Source organism: Neovison vison, chromosome 6 (genome assembly GCF_020171115.1).
Source record: "Neovison vison isolate M4711 chromosome 6, ASM_NN_V1, whole genome shotgun sequence".
Taxonomy (NCBI): domain Eukaryota; kingdom Metazoa; phylum Chordata; class Mammalia; order Carnivora; family Mustelidae; genus Neogale; species Neogale vison.
The window spans coordinates 103943411-103959416 of NC_058096.1; the positions used below are offsets into that span (position 1 = coordinate 103943411).

The following is a 16006-nucleotide window of genomic DNA, read 5'->3' on the forward strand; positions in this document are numbered from 1 at the left end:
GTCTCACATTTCAAACAGGCAGGATCTAGTCTTCATAATTATAATGCCATAAGTAAATAATCTTCATAAAATCACATATCTAAGTGCAAAGAGTCAGCTTTGAAAAACATTTACCAAAACTACTGAACCCTACTACAAAAGTGATTTTTAAATAATGTGAGTTACATTTGAAATGAATACGTTAAATACAAAAGAGAATACCACAGTTGAACATTGCAAGGACCAAACAACTATTTTACCAAGGCACCGTTATCAATGTCTCGATCTCTCTTCTGCATCTGTTCTATTGTGTTCTCCCACTGTTTAATGAGTTCTTGTCTTTCATTATGAATCTTACGAAAATCTTGTGCCGCTTTATCCAATTCTAACTGTCAGAGAGCAAATAACATTTTTGTGAATTTAAGTGCTTTAGCATATATCCCTTCAACAATTAAGAAATAAAATATTTCTTTATTGTCTTATTTCTTAATTCTTAATTAGAAATAAACTAACCTGTGCACTTAGAGTCTCTGTAAGTTCGTTGTCAAGTACCTTTCTTCTCTGATGACATTCCAAAGTCAGTCTTTCTAATTGCAGGGTCAATGCCTATAATGTAGTTGCATGTAAAAATATTCATAATTATCATTTAACTTAAAAGCTATTAGTATATCTCACATTAAGTACTATTATATTATAGATACACACTTACTTGCTATCTAAAATAACTATACATTGTCTTTTCACCCCAAAGAGCACAATGAAAACTCAATTATTTCTAAAAAGACTTTTAATACATTTTAAAGTTAGAAAAAAATAAACAATAATTTGCCATTTAAAATTATTTGAAATAATGTATTTGGTATTAAATCTATTAGAAAATAGCATGTTTCATAATATTAACATATAACACATTGAATTACAAGTAGATTTTAAGTAATGTTATAATAATATATTAAATAATACTATTGCCTCAAATCAGCAAACATTGTATATTACAAACTATTATTTAGACAAAAAAGTTAAATTATTTATACATAATTCTAATATAAAACTTTCTTCTCTGAAATGTTTTCATTTCAAAATACTTTTGAAAACTCTTCTCAATCAGGATTCTTAAGCTAGAGTCTGTGGATCCTTAAATGGTTAGAGGATTTCAGAGGATCTATAAAACTTTCAGCAAAATTTTATGAGTATTTGAGTATACTCACTTTTCTAATAAAACTTTCAGCAAAATTTTATGAGTATTTGAGTATACTCACTTTTCTAAAGAGAGGATCCTTGGCTTTATGAGACTGTCAAAGGGGTCTCTGACCAAAAAAAGTTCAAGAACTATGGCATTCAAATTACAAACCTAATTTAGGTAAAAAGGTTCACATTCTACAGATTTAGAGAAAACCTAAGATTACAATTTATAATTTCTCACCCTAATTTTATTATCATCTTGTTGTGCATACTTCTGAAGAGTGAGGGCATCACTATCTTTATGAGCTGATTCTTCTAACCAGGCTTCCAATGCTTGCTGGTCCCAGTTCATCTGACATTTCAAACCATCCAATTTTTGAGTAGTTTTAAATATGTTGTTCTAATTTCCAAAGAAAGGGGGCAGGGAGAGATTACAAAATATTATTTACTACACAAACTAAACTAAAACATAATATTACATGTTACAGAACATATAAAAAGGAAGAAGTAATCCTGTCCCTTTCCCAACTTCCAGATACACATAATGCACATCTTATTATATAACTATCATACTTGTATTTAATTCTTCAGTTGTAAAATAAAGAGGAAATGATTATACAAAATTGAGAATAGTAGTTGAGTCAAAGACGGCTTAAGAAGGCTTTAGGGAAAGTCTCCCAGAGCAATCTCTAATATTAGTCACTCCGCCAAATCCACCCCATATGGATATATGATCTTAGTAAAAATAATGTACTTAATATGCTAACTCAAGCCCAAGTCAAGTCCCCTTCAGCTCCACTTCCAATCAGATTCTTCCCACTAAGAGACGTCTCCTATGGAAATTTTGGATACTTCTAATTGAAATAAATATAGTTGTTAAGAAGATAAAAATATTTCCGTAAATGAATCAGTCAGTCAGAGAAAGACAAATACCATATGATTTCACTCATACGTGGAACTTAAGAAACAAAACAGATGAACATAGGGGATGGGAAGGAAAAATAAAATTAGATGAAAACTGAGAGGGAGGCAAACCATAAGAGACACTGAACTCTAGGAAACAAACTAAGTTTGCTGGAGGGGAGGTGGGTAGAGGGAAAGGATAATTGGATGATGGACATTAAGGAGAGCACTTGATGTAACGAGTCCTGGGTGTTATACGCAACTATGAATCACTAAATTCTACCTCTACAACTAATAAAAAAAATTTCTGGAAATGCATTCATTTAACAAATCTACAGTCAGAAAACAGATCAATATGCAAATAAATACAAATTAATATAATAAAATATGTATGTATATGTGTACATATGCATACACATGTACATTTCTACATGTATATGCACATGTAAAGAGAATTGAATTTGTTTTGTTTTTTGAGAACTGAATTTGGATAGATCTCCCAAATCAGGCAACTAAAACAAAGGAAAAGAGAAAAAGAGGTTACAGTAGTTTATTGTTAGAGTTACAGACTAATAAATTAATATAAAAGGTAAAAATTTTGAATGAAAAATGAAACTCAATGTTAAAAATAATTTTTTATTGTGGCCTTTTAAAAATATATGAATGAATTATGCCTAGTAACATATGATACTTATGAATAAATTATGCCTAGTATCACACAATAGACAGCCAGTATGGTACTCTGCACCTGGTGGCTCAATGACTGTTTGGTAAATGAATAGTGGGAAAATAAATATAACTTTCCACCATTTTATTCAAATGACAATGCCGCATGCTTTTCATTGTCCAAAAAACAATGTAAGTAAATGTAGGGAAACTAAAGAATGCCTTTACCATACAGAAAAAAAAATCAGTGTTTGATTGGTAAGGGAAGAAAGAACAATAGCACAAAATTTTAAGTAACGTTTCAATACACACTTCCTTATCACTTTTCTTTTCCCGTATTGAAGCCATTTCATTTTCCAGTCGTTGGATTTCATCCTTCACTCGTCCCAGTTCTCTTTCAGCAATGATCTTAAAATGTTCTTCACTTTCAATCTCATGCTCCCTAGCTTTACAAAGAGACTACAAAATAATTTGCAAGATAGAAAGACTTTTTAATTTTTAGTATTATAGAATATTTATAATAATCCATTAGCCCCCCAAAAAAGTTCACACAAAATACTTAGATTAAGTATTATTAATTCCACTTCCCTGAAACCTAAATAATGTTAGACTTTATGATTCAATGTAGTTTGTGTTGCGTACTAGTTATAATAAAGTCAGTTCATGGAATGACCTAGGAGAAAATATTGTTGTCAGCAAGTTTCAGATATTATGTTGGTCTAGGGAAATTGAAGAAAACCAAAGTTTATAATGGTAAGACTTAAAAATACTTGGGAAATGGGATGTTTCCATAGACTGATTACAGATTCTAATTAAGAGATAATTTTTAAATGACTATATAAACACTGATGGTTATAAATATTTCCCAAAACATATTAATAAACCATCAATGCCTTTGTGTTGTTTTACTTAACAAAATAGTATTTGTTGACTGTTGACTTTGGAGTGCTTCGAAGTTATCACCATCAGTATTATTTTTAATTATTAGAGCTCTTAGTGCTATATGAAGTTTATTGTCTTTTGTGTCTATTATCTGATTTAATTAAGGTTTGACTATAATGAAATATACCTACAGAGAATCTCTAACTTTCAAATCCCCAACTCAGTGATTTAATAACTTTAAGAAAAGATGTTCCAGTTTAATTATTCAATCTTATTAAGATTCAAAAATTTGAAGTGTTGCTTTTAAAGTTCATTAAATTTGTAGTTTCCTAATAAGACTTATACACAATAAAATGGTTACTTATCTGTATTGATTATAAATTGGTATTAAAAGCATACTTTGTTCAATTTAAAGAATTACATATCTTTCAAAGAAAGGTAGAATGCATTTTTTAAAAAATAGTTTGAAATGGAAGTTAGTAAACTCGTCAGTGCTGATTTGCTGAGCTGATTTGCTGGGCAAAATCAGGGAATGATGTTCTACACATGAACAGACTATCTATAAAACAGAAGCTTACTTAACTAATCATCTTAAGTTTTAAGTTTATTATTTGTAATAATATTTCTTTTTTTTTTTTTTTAAAGATTTTTATTTATTTATTTATTTGACAGAGAGAGATCACAAGCAGGCAGAGAGGCAGGCAGAGAGAGAGGAAGGGAAGCAGGCCCCCTGCTGAGCAGAGAACCCGATGTGGGACTCGATCCCAGGACCCTGAGACCATGACCCGAGCCGAAGGCAGCGGCTTAACCCACTGAGCCACCCAGGCGCCCCTATTATTTGTAATAATATTTCTAAAATGGGTTATACTTTCTCTGATTATCTTAAATAATACCCTAAATACAATTTAACTCTTCCATTATCGCAAAATCCTAAAATACTGTGGTGCCCTAAGGGCTACTGAAGTGTGTGAACTATTTGCCTCTACTCAAAATGGCCCAGCAGGTTCCACTGAAAAAGTGAAAAGGAGGTGGAAATGCTATCACATGTTATATTACGTCTATTTTGGCTTAAAATCACTGATCATTAAACCCTTCTCATATAATCTGGTACCTAAATATTATAATATACTGTTTGAATGATTTCTTCTTTCAAATATATTAGTTATTTCTGAACTTGGTAGCAGCAGTGAGTTCCTCAATGCCTTTTTTTCCTACCTATTTTCAGGTTCAAGGTTATGTTGACAACAGTTTAGCTATGCTAAAGTTTCCTGTTGGATCCCTAAAATAAAATCACAGGTGTAAATGCAACGTGAAATGTTCCATGACTACATATGGCACAATCAACATTATATTGGGATAACTGTACCTGTGTAAATGAAAATTCTTGCCTAACATTTTTGAAGTGAGAAGTCATAGCATTAATTCGATCTTCATAGTCACGTAGCTGGTCTTGCAAGCTCGACCTTTCCTCTTGCAGCTTTGACAACTGTAAATAATGTGTAGTAATTTAGAGATTACTATGGGAAAATTAGCATTATATTAAGACAATAGAAATCTCTCAGATTTCTCAGAAATCTCTCAGGGACCATTGCTAAGATGCAATTTTCACACAGCAGTACTTAAAGGGAAAAAATGAGATTTTATTCTGTAATTAAACTGCAAGATCTCTAGAACAAACAAGAGCATAATAACAGACATAACAATAACACAAAACATGAACCATAAATTTGAAAAATAGTGGGACACCAGGTATAATAGCTCCTCCTGAACTCCTACACAAAACCAACAGATTGAGGGCAAGCCAGATAGAACAGAAAAACTAACTCTCATGTCCTTAAACCCTGTTTTTTTTTAAGATTTTATTTATTTGACAGAGAGAGATCACAAGTAGGCAGGCAGAGAGAGAAGGGGAACCAGGCTCCCCAGTGATCAGAGAGCCTGATGTTGGGCTCAATCCCAGGACCCTGAGACCATGACCTGAGCCTAAGGCAGAGGCTTAACCCACTGAGCCCTCCAGGCGCCCCAAACTCTATTTCTTAATGTATTTTATGTGTCATTGAATTAGAACACTGAGTAGAAACAAAATAATGCAAATGTATAACAAACCAACAAAAAAAAACTTTAATTACAAGATAAATTCTCAGGACAATTAGAATATATCAACTCTCAAAGCAATATAAAAGCTCAACAAAACAAAAATATCCTTTCCTCTACCCTTGATCTGCAGTTCCCAAAGTTGGGGCTACAACCCAGGAGGTATACAACAAAATCCACTAAAGTACAAATGACAATATTTGAATTTTTAAATAAGGAAGAAAGAAGATAAATACTAATGTACTCTATGTTATATCCTGTATTTTATTGAACATACTAAGTAATATTAAATGTATTTTTTTATTTTTTATTTCATTAATTTGTTTTACTTTTAATTCTACTTTGTTGTTGTTTTTAAGATTTTATTTATTTGACAGAGATAGAGAGATCACAAGTAGCACAGAGAGGCAGGCAGAGAGAGGGGGAAGCAGGCTACCTGCTGAGCAGAGAGCCCGATGTGAGGCTCGATCCCAGGACCCTGAGATCATGACCTGAGCTAAAGGCAGAGGCTTAAGCCACTGAGCCACCCAGGCAACCCTGTTTCTTTTTTAAATTTATTAAGAGCAGTCCTTTATTTACTTACTTTTTGTCACATCAATTACCATGGACTAAATGTTTATGTCACCCACAACTTCATATGCTGTCTTTACCCACATGTGATGGTATCTAGAGGTGGGCCTTTGAGAGGTAAATAGGTTTAAACTAGAACCTGAAGGTAGGACCCTCATGATGGAATTAAGGTCCTTATAAGAAGACAAAAGACCAGAGAGCTTCCTTTCTTTCTGCCATGTGAACAAAGGGAGAAGGCAGTCAGGTGCAAACCAAGAAGAGGGCTCTCACTAGACCCCAACCACGCTGCGATCCTGATCTCAACTTCTAGTCTTTCAGAACCTTGAAAAATAAATGTCTGTTTTTTAAGTGACTCAGTCTATGGTATTTTGTTATAGCAATCCAAGCCAACTAAGGCACTGATTTAAAAATGAAGGCATTTATTGGCTCGATCCTGGGATTGAGCCCCACATCGGGCTCCCTGCTCCGTGGAGAGTCTGCTTCTCCATCTGCCTCAGCTTGCTGCTCTACTTGTGCCCTCCCTCCCTCCCTCTCCCTCTCTATCTCTCTCTGTCAAATAAATAAATAAAATCTTTAAAAAAAAATAAAATAAAAACAAAGTCATTTAAGCCTGTAAATTTTCTCTCAGTAAGATTTTTGCTATTTCTAATAAACATAGTGTTAATCACTCTTTTTATTGTTTTCTAAAAGCTGACTTTTCCCTATCAATTTCTCTATAATAGAAGTGCTATCCAGGAATATATATCTGAGAAATTGGCCTAATAATTTAAGATGGATGTCTTAGTCAGCTCAGGCTGCCATAATAAAATATCATAGATTGAGTGGCTTAAAGATCAGAAATTTATTTCTCACAGTTCTGGGGGCTGGGAAGTCCAGGACTGAGGTGATAGCTAGCCAATTTGGTTCTGTTGAAATCTCTCTTCCTGACTTACAAACAGTGCCTTCTAGCTGCATACTCAAATGGTGGAGAAAGAGTCTGTTCTGGTCTCTCTTCTGCTTCATATAAAGATACTAATCGCATCATGGGAGCCACATTCTTATGACCTCCTCTAAGCCTAATTACCTCCCAAAGACCCCACTCCAAATAACATTTCATTGGAGATTCAGGCTTCAATATGTGAAGTGGGGGACAATCAGTCCATAACAATGGAGGATAATTTTTAAAATTATATATTACAAAGGTTGTTGGCTTATGATTAGAGGATGTGGCCTATAAAATTCCTACCACTCAGGCATCTGGACGGCTCAGTTGGTTTTGTGACTGCCTTCAGCTCAGGTCTGATCCTGGAGGCCCAAGATCAAGTCCCACATTGCGCTGAGCAGAGCAGGGAGTCTGTGTTTCCCTCTGATCCTCCCCAACTCATGCTCACTCTCTCATTCTCTCTCTCTCAAATAAATAAAATCTTTAAAAAAAAATTCCTGTCACTCATTTCTTTAATTGTGGTAAAATACTCATACCCTACTTTTTATCATTTTAACTATTTCTCGGTGTGCCTTAAGAGTGGCATTAAGTACATTCATGTGTTGTGCAAACACTGCCACCACCCACCTAAAAATTTTCATCTTCCCAAACTGAACCTTTTTGCCCATTAAACCCTAACTCTTTTCCCCCCTCCCCCCAACCCCTGGAAATAGCCATTCTACTTGTTATCTTTTTGAATTTGATTACTCTAGGTATGTCACATAAGTGGAACCACACAGTATTTTACGTCCACCTTATTTCACTTCGTATAATGTCTTTAAGGTTTATCATTCACTTTTAATGTATTAAGGATTTTGTCCTGGTATAGTAAATGATCCACCTTTGTAAATGTTTTACTGACATATTCTTTAAAGTATTTATTTGGGGTGCCTGGGTGGCTCAGTCAGTAAGCATCTGCCTTTAGCTCAGGTTATGATCCCAGGGTCCTGGGATGGAGCCCCACATCAGGTTCCCTGCTCAATAGGAAGCCTGCTTTTCCCTCACCCACTCCCCCTGCTTGAGTTCCCTCTCTTGCTGTGTTTCCCTCTGTCAAATAAATAAATAAATAAATAAATAATTTTTTTAAATAAAGTGCTTATTTAAGGGATATAATGCTCTCTGTTTTCATTTTTATTATATTATTCATAACTTTATATCCTTATTTTTAACTATTAGAATTGTCCAATTCTGAGGAGGTCAATATTAAAGTATCCTACTATTTTTTTGTCAAAGTCTACTTGTATTTATAACACCTTTTACTTTTATATACTTAGTTATTATGTTGTTTGGTGCATACAGCTTTATGACTTTTTTCTTCATCAGTTTTAACTTTTATGATTGCATAATGAACCCAGAGCAAAAGCATCTGCTTTTTAAATGAAAGCATAACAATTCACTCTCCATGAGCTGATAATCCCTTCCCTACAGAATTCCCAGACAATATTTTTGTTTCTAAATATAAAAGGTCATGCAAGGACCACCAGATATTTATTGAAAACTTATATCATGTGAGGGATATCAAGATAAACATAAAGATCCCAGAGGAAACATAATTCCAGGGACAAAGAAGAATTAAACATACACACATGCACACACACACACACACACACACTCAGCCAGACTGTAAATGATATTGTACTTTGAAAACAAGACCACATACTACAAAAAAACAACCAGTAAATAACCTGAAAATTAAAAATATGGTTGGCAGGGTTGCCAAAATAAAAACTATAATGTAAAAATGAAAGAAAACCCTAAAAGTTTCCAGAGATTAAAATTGTAAACTATGAAGGAATGGAAATTATTCTAGTATCAGATTACTCAACCAACATCGTTACTGGAAGATAACACTTTCCAAATTCTGTGCAAAAAAAATATTTTTAACCTAGAATATTCTATCTAGCCAAAACCATCAAATGTGAGATTAAATAAAAAATACCTTCAGATTCAGAGTTTTCCTCCTATACACCCTTCTCAGGGACACACAAAAAAGTACTTCATTATTTTAAAAAAAAAAGTACTTCATTATTTAAAAAAAAAAAAAAAAAAAAAGAAGATATGTGATCTAGGAAATAGAGCATCAACCCAGTAAAGGAATAAAGGAAATTCTCAAGTTAACAGTTGGAAAATAGGCCCATGAAAAAAATAGTCCATCTTATAAAACATAGTACTCTAGAAGGAAGAAGTAGAGGGAGAAAAAAGACCTGATACTATGATTTAAAGAATATAAACTTAAAGCAGTCAATGCAAGAAATCAACTGGAAACCAAGGATGCAAGGAATCAAAAGCACAGTTCTACAGACCCTTCTTGAAACAACTATTTGAAGATAGAACCTAACCAGTCAAAAGATGATTAAAGTGAAAAGTCCATGAAGAGGTAAACTGAATAAAACTGGCTGCATTAAGGATCATCAAATCAGTTTACATATTACACTAAGACTAAACATTTGTAGTAAATTTAGGACATTGAGCAGAATGAAAAAATAAACCTTGATAATATAAAAATAATAAAACAGCTATTTTTTAATGGGGTAAAAGATCATGGAAAGAAGTGTGAGAGCTAATTTCTTTGTTTTAAAAATGAGAAATGAAATGAAATGGTAAATTTCTCATAAAATTCTCATATTAAAAATGAGAAATGAAAATCAGGGAGTCAACTCTTACTGTCAACAAATGAAGCAAAGCGTTTTTTCAACAATAATTTAACCGTTTCATTTATTTTCTTATATAGTTTTTCCTAATGTCAAGAAAATTTTTTACCAATTACTACTTGTTGTAATCAAGTAATATATACCTAAAATTCAACAATCCCTTTATTTTTGTCTCTTAAGACAAGTAAAATTAAATTAATATTTTTATTAAATAAAAATTGTTATGTTAAAAACAGTACACATAGCCATTCTTACAATACTTCTGTTTTTCTTTTCAATCCATGTATTTATAGACCACGATATCTAGAATATTTGTTTAATATCTTAATAGTTACACTTCTATAGTCAACAATAGGTATTTTAAAGAGGGAATACTCCATTTTTTATTTTATACACTTCTGTTATACGTGAATGGCTTAAACTTACCAGAGTTGCTTTCTTAATGCCATTGTTTATTCAGGTGAAGCAATTAAGACCCTCACTCTTCTTCTATTTCTCTGTGATATTTTTAAAATAGCTAATATAATTAACTGTGTATATAAAATCATATGAGACAAATATTATGGTAATAATACCAAAAGCTAATATCTGAAAGTTTAATGTACATTAATGTCCTTAGAACTGTATTACAATCCCTTGAAACATTTATTTCCAGTTTACAGAAGAAGAAACAGGCTAGTAATTAAGTCTAGTAATTAAGATCTGAACAGGCTAATAATTAAGATCTTAACCCATGGCTGGATACTTCTTATATATATTACTCTTCAGTACTCAGTGCTAAATCTGTTATATTCCCTAATGTTGTTCTTCACTAAAACAAACAAAAAACTGCAGCCTACTAAGTTAGACATGAGTAAAAAAGTCAGAATATTTTGAAAAAAAAATCTTCAAAAACAGTGAGGGATTTTCATTTTCATTTTTCAGAGGAAAGAAAACCTCTTCCTTTCTACAAACTAACATAAACATCATCTGTTCTTCTTGGACCCTCTTCTACACAACACATTGCCATGTGATGGAACTTTAGGCTGACTGTTAAAGGTTTTTAAAAGTTTTCTGAGCTGGCTGCAATTTTTTTTTAAAGATTTTATTTATTTATTTGCCAGAGAGAGAGGGGGAAAGAGAACACACAAGCAGGGGGAGTGGCAGGTTAGAGGGAGAAGTAGGCTCCCCGAGGAGCAGTTGAGCAAGGAGCCCCATGGGGGACAAAATCCCAGGACGGGGGGGGGGGGGGGGGCGTGTCATGACCTGGGCTGAAGGCAGATGCTTAATTGACTGAGCCACCCAGGTGTCCCCGGATGCAATTTTATTTTTAACAACTATTACGCATTGGTTGCAAGCTGGCATAAAATATTCCTTACAACGTAAAATATTTTATATCACTCTGTGACAACATTCTCAGTTGGAAAAGCTGCAAATTGTACATTTTACATTCTTACTAGACGTTCCTCTTGAAAACATTTCTCCGAGTCACTTTCAACTTCCAACGTCACAGGCAGAAACTCAAAAAGAAACGTCAACCAGAACGTGTTTTGTTTATAAACATCCGTCAACAACTGTTGCTGCAAAAACCTCAGAAGTCCCTTTGCAAGGCGTGCTTAATTCTGAGGAAGGAAAAAGTGGACGTGGGGACTAGCCTTTCCTCTCCTGCCCAGGAGGCGGGAAGTGCGTACACGGAGCAGGAGAGGAGGAGAGAGAGTAATGACTTAGGCTTTACAGCCCTGAATATCAATTATTGTATCAATTTACATTTTGTAAGCTTAGCAAGTTCCGAAAAGGGCGGGCAGGTGAGAGAGAAAGATGTTGAGGCTGAGAATCAGGCAGTGAAGAGATGAAACTGGGGAAGAAGATGGGAGGAACAAAAGAGTTGGGGTATTCCTGCCTACCAGAAAACTTCCCCCTTTTACCGCGCCTTCTTCACCTGATCCTTACCTCATCTTCCAGTATCTTGTTCTCCTCATTTGCCACCGGTATAGCAAACCCATCGTCCCAGTGCAGCTCCGCCAAGAATTCGCTACTCATGGTGGCAAGCCGATAGGGGACCTCCGACAGGCTGCGGAAGAAAGATCCGTCCTCCCGTACAGTCGAGGAGCCCCACGCCAGGCGGTCGCCGACCCCAGGAAAGCTCCCAGGTAACCACCGCCGCAGCCCTAGCAACCGTCCCGCGCCCTTAGTTACCAAACAGGAAGTGCTCAAACCGCAAGGCAAAACTTCCGGCGGAGAGCTGGGTCCCTAGATCTTGAGCCGCTTTTTCTTTTTGAGCTCCCAGGGAAGCGAAGCACCTTACTCCAGAGGTTCGCTGGGGTTGCCAGGCGCCAGCATAACTCTCCCTCCAACTGCGGCCTGGTGTCCTCTCACCAGGCACTCCCGGAGGGTGTAAAGTCCGTGGCGCCTGCAGTCTAGGCTACACAGAGTATGGGAATGGCGTTGCGCGACGCAACTGCTGGATCGCAAGCAGAGGAGAGCTAAGGAAAACGATAAACCAGACTTCTTCTTCTTCTTTTTTTCCTTTATTATTTGAGAGAGAAAATGAGAGAGTGAGAGCATGTGAGGAGAGAGGTCAGCAGGAGAAGCAGACTCCCTGACAAGCGGGGGGCGGATGTGGGACTAGATCCCAGTACTCCAGGATCATGACCTGAGCTGAAGGCAGACGCTTAACGAGTGAGCCACCCAGGTGCCCCTTCATTTCTTCCTAATCTCGAAAAAGGAATCAGAGCCCACATTATCATGAAGGCATTATTCCGCTGAGGGGGCGCCCCCATTAGACTGGCAAGCACTTCGCCAATTCGGTAATTTGAATTACCAGCTTGGCACTGGTAGACATTTGAGTTTACAGCCTCTGTTCTACAGCATCTCAGAAATGGAAAGAATAAAACGATCAACTAATCTAATCCTTTCATTTTCCAGATTTAAAAAACTGAGGTGAAGCGATTAAAATCAGCAGGACCTAAACCAGGATGGAGATATACTACAAACTATGCTGTCTGCAATGAGAGATGTTCTTGGCTGAAATACCTCTACTATGGCATCAGGAGCTTAAATTAATTTTGCTTATCCAATAAGTAACTGTCGCCTCTTTTGCCCTTTTGAATTTTACTTTACCATTATGTTGTTACACTTTTTATTATAAAAAGTTTAAATATAAAAAAGTAAGGGGGCTGAAAATAAATAAATTGGAAAAAAAAAAGTAAGAGGGGGGCGACAGGTGGGAAAAAAGAATAGAGCAGGGTATAATGAATGCCCACATACTCATTATCTTGATTTAACATATTTTGCCACATTCACTTTATCTATATTTTTTGCTGAAGCATTTTAAAATCTCGAACATCATGACATTTCATCCCTAACTACTTGACCATGCATCACTAATGTTTAACATTCAATGTTTTCTAACAAATACAGTATAATTATCACATCTATCAAAGTTAACAATATCAAAATTCTTTAATATCATTGAATAACCATTTCGTGTTTATATTTCTTCAGTTGTCCTGAAAGTGTCTTTTTACCATTGGTTTATTACTATATTTTTGAAATCTTATAGTTTTGTTTCCTCGTGTTTACATGGTTTTCCATATATTTAAATCTTATGGACTATTTCTCCAGTCTAAAAGACTAGAATTAGCTTTTTGTATTTTTAAAAGCATTTACCTTTTATCTTCTATCTTTAGAAACATTTTATACACATGGCATACTTTACAGATGTATTAAATGCAGCATATGTGGCATATGTTATTTCACTGAATGACATTACTCAGATGCAATAAAATTTCATTATTCTTAGAAACAACTTTCATAAGTTTGACCATACATAGTATATTCCATGCATCAAAGTGTAACGAACACATTCCTTCACTGAAATACTGTGCTTATCTATATATACAACTATCATTTTTAGAAAGAATTTTTATATGTGTGCCTTATGGAGTATATTAAATGCAGTACAGTATGGTAAACATCATTCACTGTAAACAACACTGTACTTACATATACATCAATCTTAGAAATATCTTCTATAGGTAGTAGAATTAGCACAGAATTTTATTTCTCACTTCTGCAATGCCTAAATTCCCAAGGTGGTGGAAGAGAAAGGCAGCTAGTAGGGGGGATTTCAACCTGTGTGGAATAATGGAAATTTAGAGTTTAAATATCTTATAAAAGATTATCTTTAATTTTATAATAGTTTAGTCATCCCTACTAATGAAAATGTTAGTATTCAGCACATATTAAGATGGCATATAGTTATTTATACTGGAGATTTGTCACAGCAATAGTGCTTCCTAAAATTATTAGTTTGTTCTGTACATATGTTTTAAACATTCTTTTTCCAATTCCTCATCCCCATTACTAATGTGAATACTGAGGAAGCTGCCTCAGCCTGTACCAATCTGTTGATCCACCCCTCTCAGTGTTAGCAGGAGCTGCCAAATACATGACTGCAGCTGTCTTTGCTGTTTACTTCTGTAGGCCCCAAGGACATAAGAAGTCTGGCAGACAAATCCATGCAAAAAGTCCCATTTCCCCCCTCAAGGATTCTATTTCTTAAGTTTCAGGAATTTCCTTTCCAGACTCTAAGTGATTTAATATTCAGCCTGTCTTTAAGGAGGGAGATTACACCTTACCTCCTAAAAGGAGAGTACCTACATATATTATTTCAAAAATTTTCATAGTAAGATTATCTCTTCTCCATTTATTTATTCAATTATTAATTTATAGCACTATGGACTGATATATACTTCATACTTCAGATTCCAAACTACGCTGTTTTATTGCTCAATTTGCTCCAGCTTTAGCCATTGGCCCCTGTCTCTTTGACATGCCTTCATCTTTTTGAGCAATGCCTTACTTTCTGGCACTGCAAAACCCCCAGGATCATCTTGTATTTTTCCTTAACCAGCCCAAGAATTAGCCATTTCTCCAAGGAGGACTGGTTCCTTTTGGTGGAGAACAGCTTTTAGAAACCAAGATCTGGGCTCCAGGTATGTTTGCTGCTATGGGGCTGTCATTATTTCTGGGCCCTCTCAGCAGACAGAATTAGATAACATCTGTATGTACATTAACCCAAGAATTCATACATATCTGTAATTGTGTCTGTATCCATCTACCTATATCAACTAAACATTAGTACTTACTGATTGATGTCTCTGCCTCCAATCTAGTGCCACAGAGTTCATTCTAGCCTGCATTTCTTATTTGAAACTTCCCTTCTGACAGTAAGAAACTCTGCTCCCACTATTCATCACCCATTTACTTATTTCTTCAACCTCAATATATATTTAAACTAGTTCCATAATTATTAACATATACTCTCAGTACAAGTCTTTTCCAGGACATGTATTTTTATTTCTCCTTGATAAATACCAAGGGATATAATTGCTGACCATAGGGTAAGGTGTATATGTTTACTTTTATAAAAACATGCCCAACCTTTTTGATTTACTTAGAATTAAATCCAAACTCCTTAACCTATCTACAAAGTCCTACGTGATCTTGTCTTTGCCTGTTTTTCCAACCTCATTTCTTGCCATCTTTCCTCTCATTCACTCATTCACTCATTCCTCTCATTCACATATGTTTCAGCTACTCTGGCTTTTTAAAATTGTTTTGTTAGAGCTTTGTAAAACGAAGGTGTCTTCCAGCCTTGGGGGCTTCATATATGTTGATCCTTCTGCCTGGAACATTTTCCCTCCCATGACTAGATTCTATAGTATTCTTCAGGGTTCCATAGTCTTCAGTTTTTATATAACCTCCGTATAGAGATTTTCCTTGCCCATTTAATCCAACATAGCTCTTTCCTGTTATTCTTTCTTAAAGCAGCGTTTTCACATTTAGTCATTTCATTCAGACAACTCACCACAAATGGCAGTTAATGTTTTTATTTGCTTGTTTCCTTTTTTATTTTTAATCTTTGCCATTAGATTACAATATGCATGGCAGTAGGAACCAGATACATTTTGTTCACCCTATATTCAGAAACTGGAAAAATAACTATACATGGTAGTGCTGAAAGAAATCAATATATTGATTATATTGATTTATATTATATTGAATATATTGATTCAGCAAAAACCTGATGGAAGAATCAATATATTAATAAAAAGAGGAGTTTTAAATGTTTGTA

The 16006-nt window shown here is 34.9% G+C and overlaps 1 protein-coding gene across 2 annotated transcripts in view; it reads right to left on the reverse strand.

The window, feature by feature from the left end:
- The window catches only part of CCDC39 (coiled-coil domain containing 39), a 52637-nt gene extending 40630 nt beyond the window's left edge, over positions 1-12007 (reverse strand). For both annotated transcript variants that reach the window (XM_044255117.1, XM_044255116.1), the window contains exons 1-6: positions 11818-12007; positions 4979-5098; positions 3043-3189; positions 1403-1561; positions 493-585; positions 240-368 (exon numbers count right to left, since the gene is read on the reverse strand). In XM_044255117.1, coding sequence (XP_044111052.1) covers positions 240-368; positions 493-585; positions 1403-1561; positions 3043-3189; positions 4979-5098; positions 11818-11907 — 738 coding nt within the window. In that variant the 5' untranslated portion in view covers positions 11908-12007. The remainder of the gene's footprint in view (positions 1-239; positions 369-492; positions 586-1402; positions 1562-3042; positions 3190-4978; positions 5099-11817) is intronic.
- Between the last annotated feature and the right edge of the window lie 3999 nt (positions 12008-16006).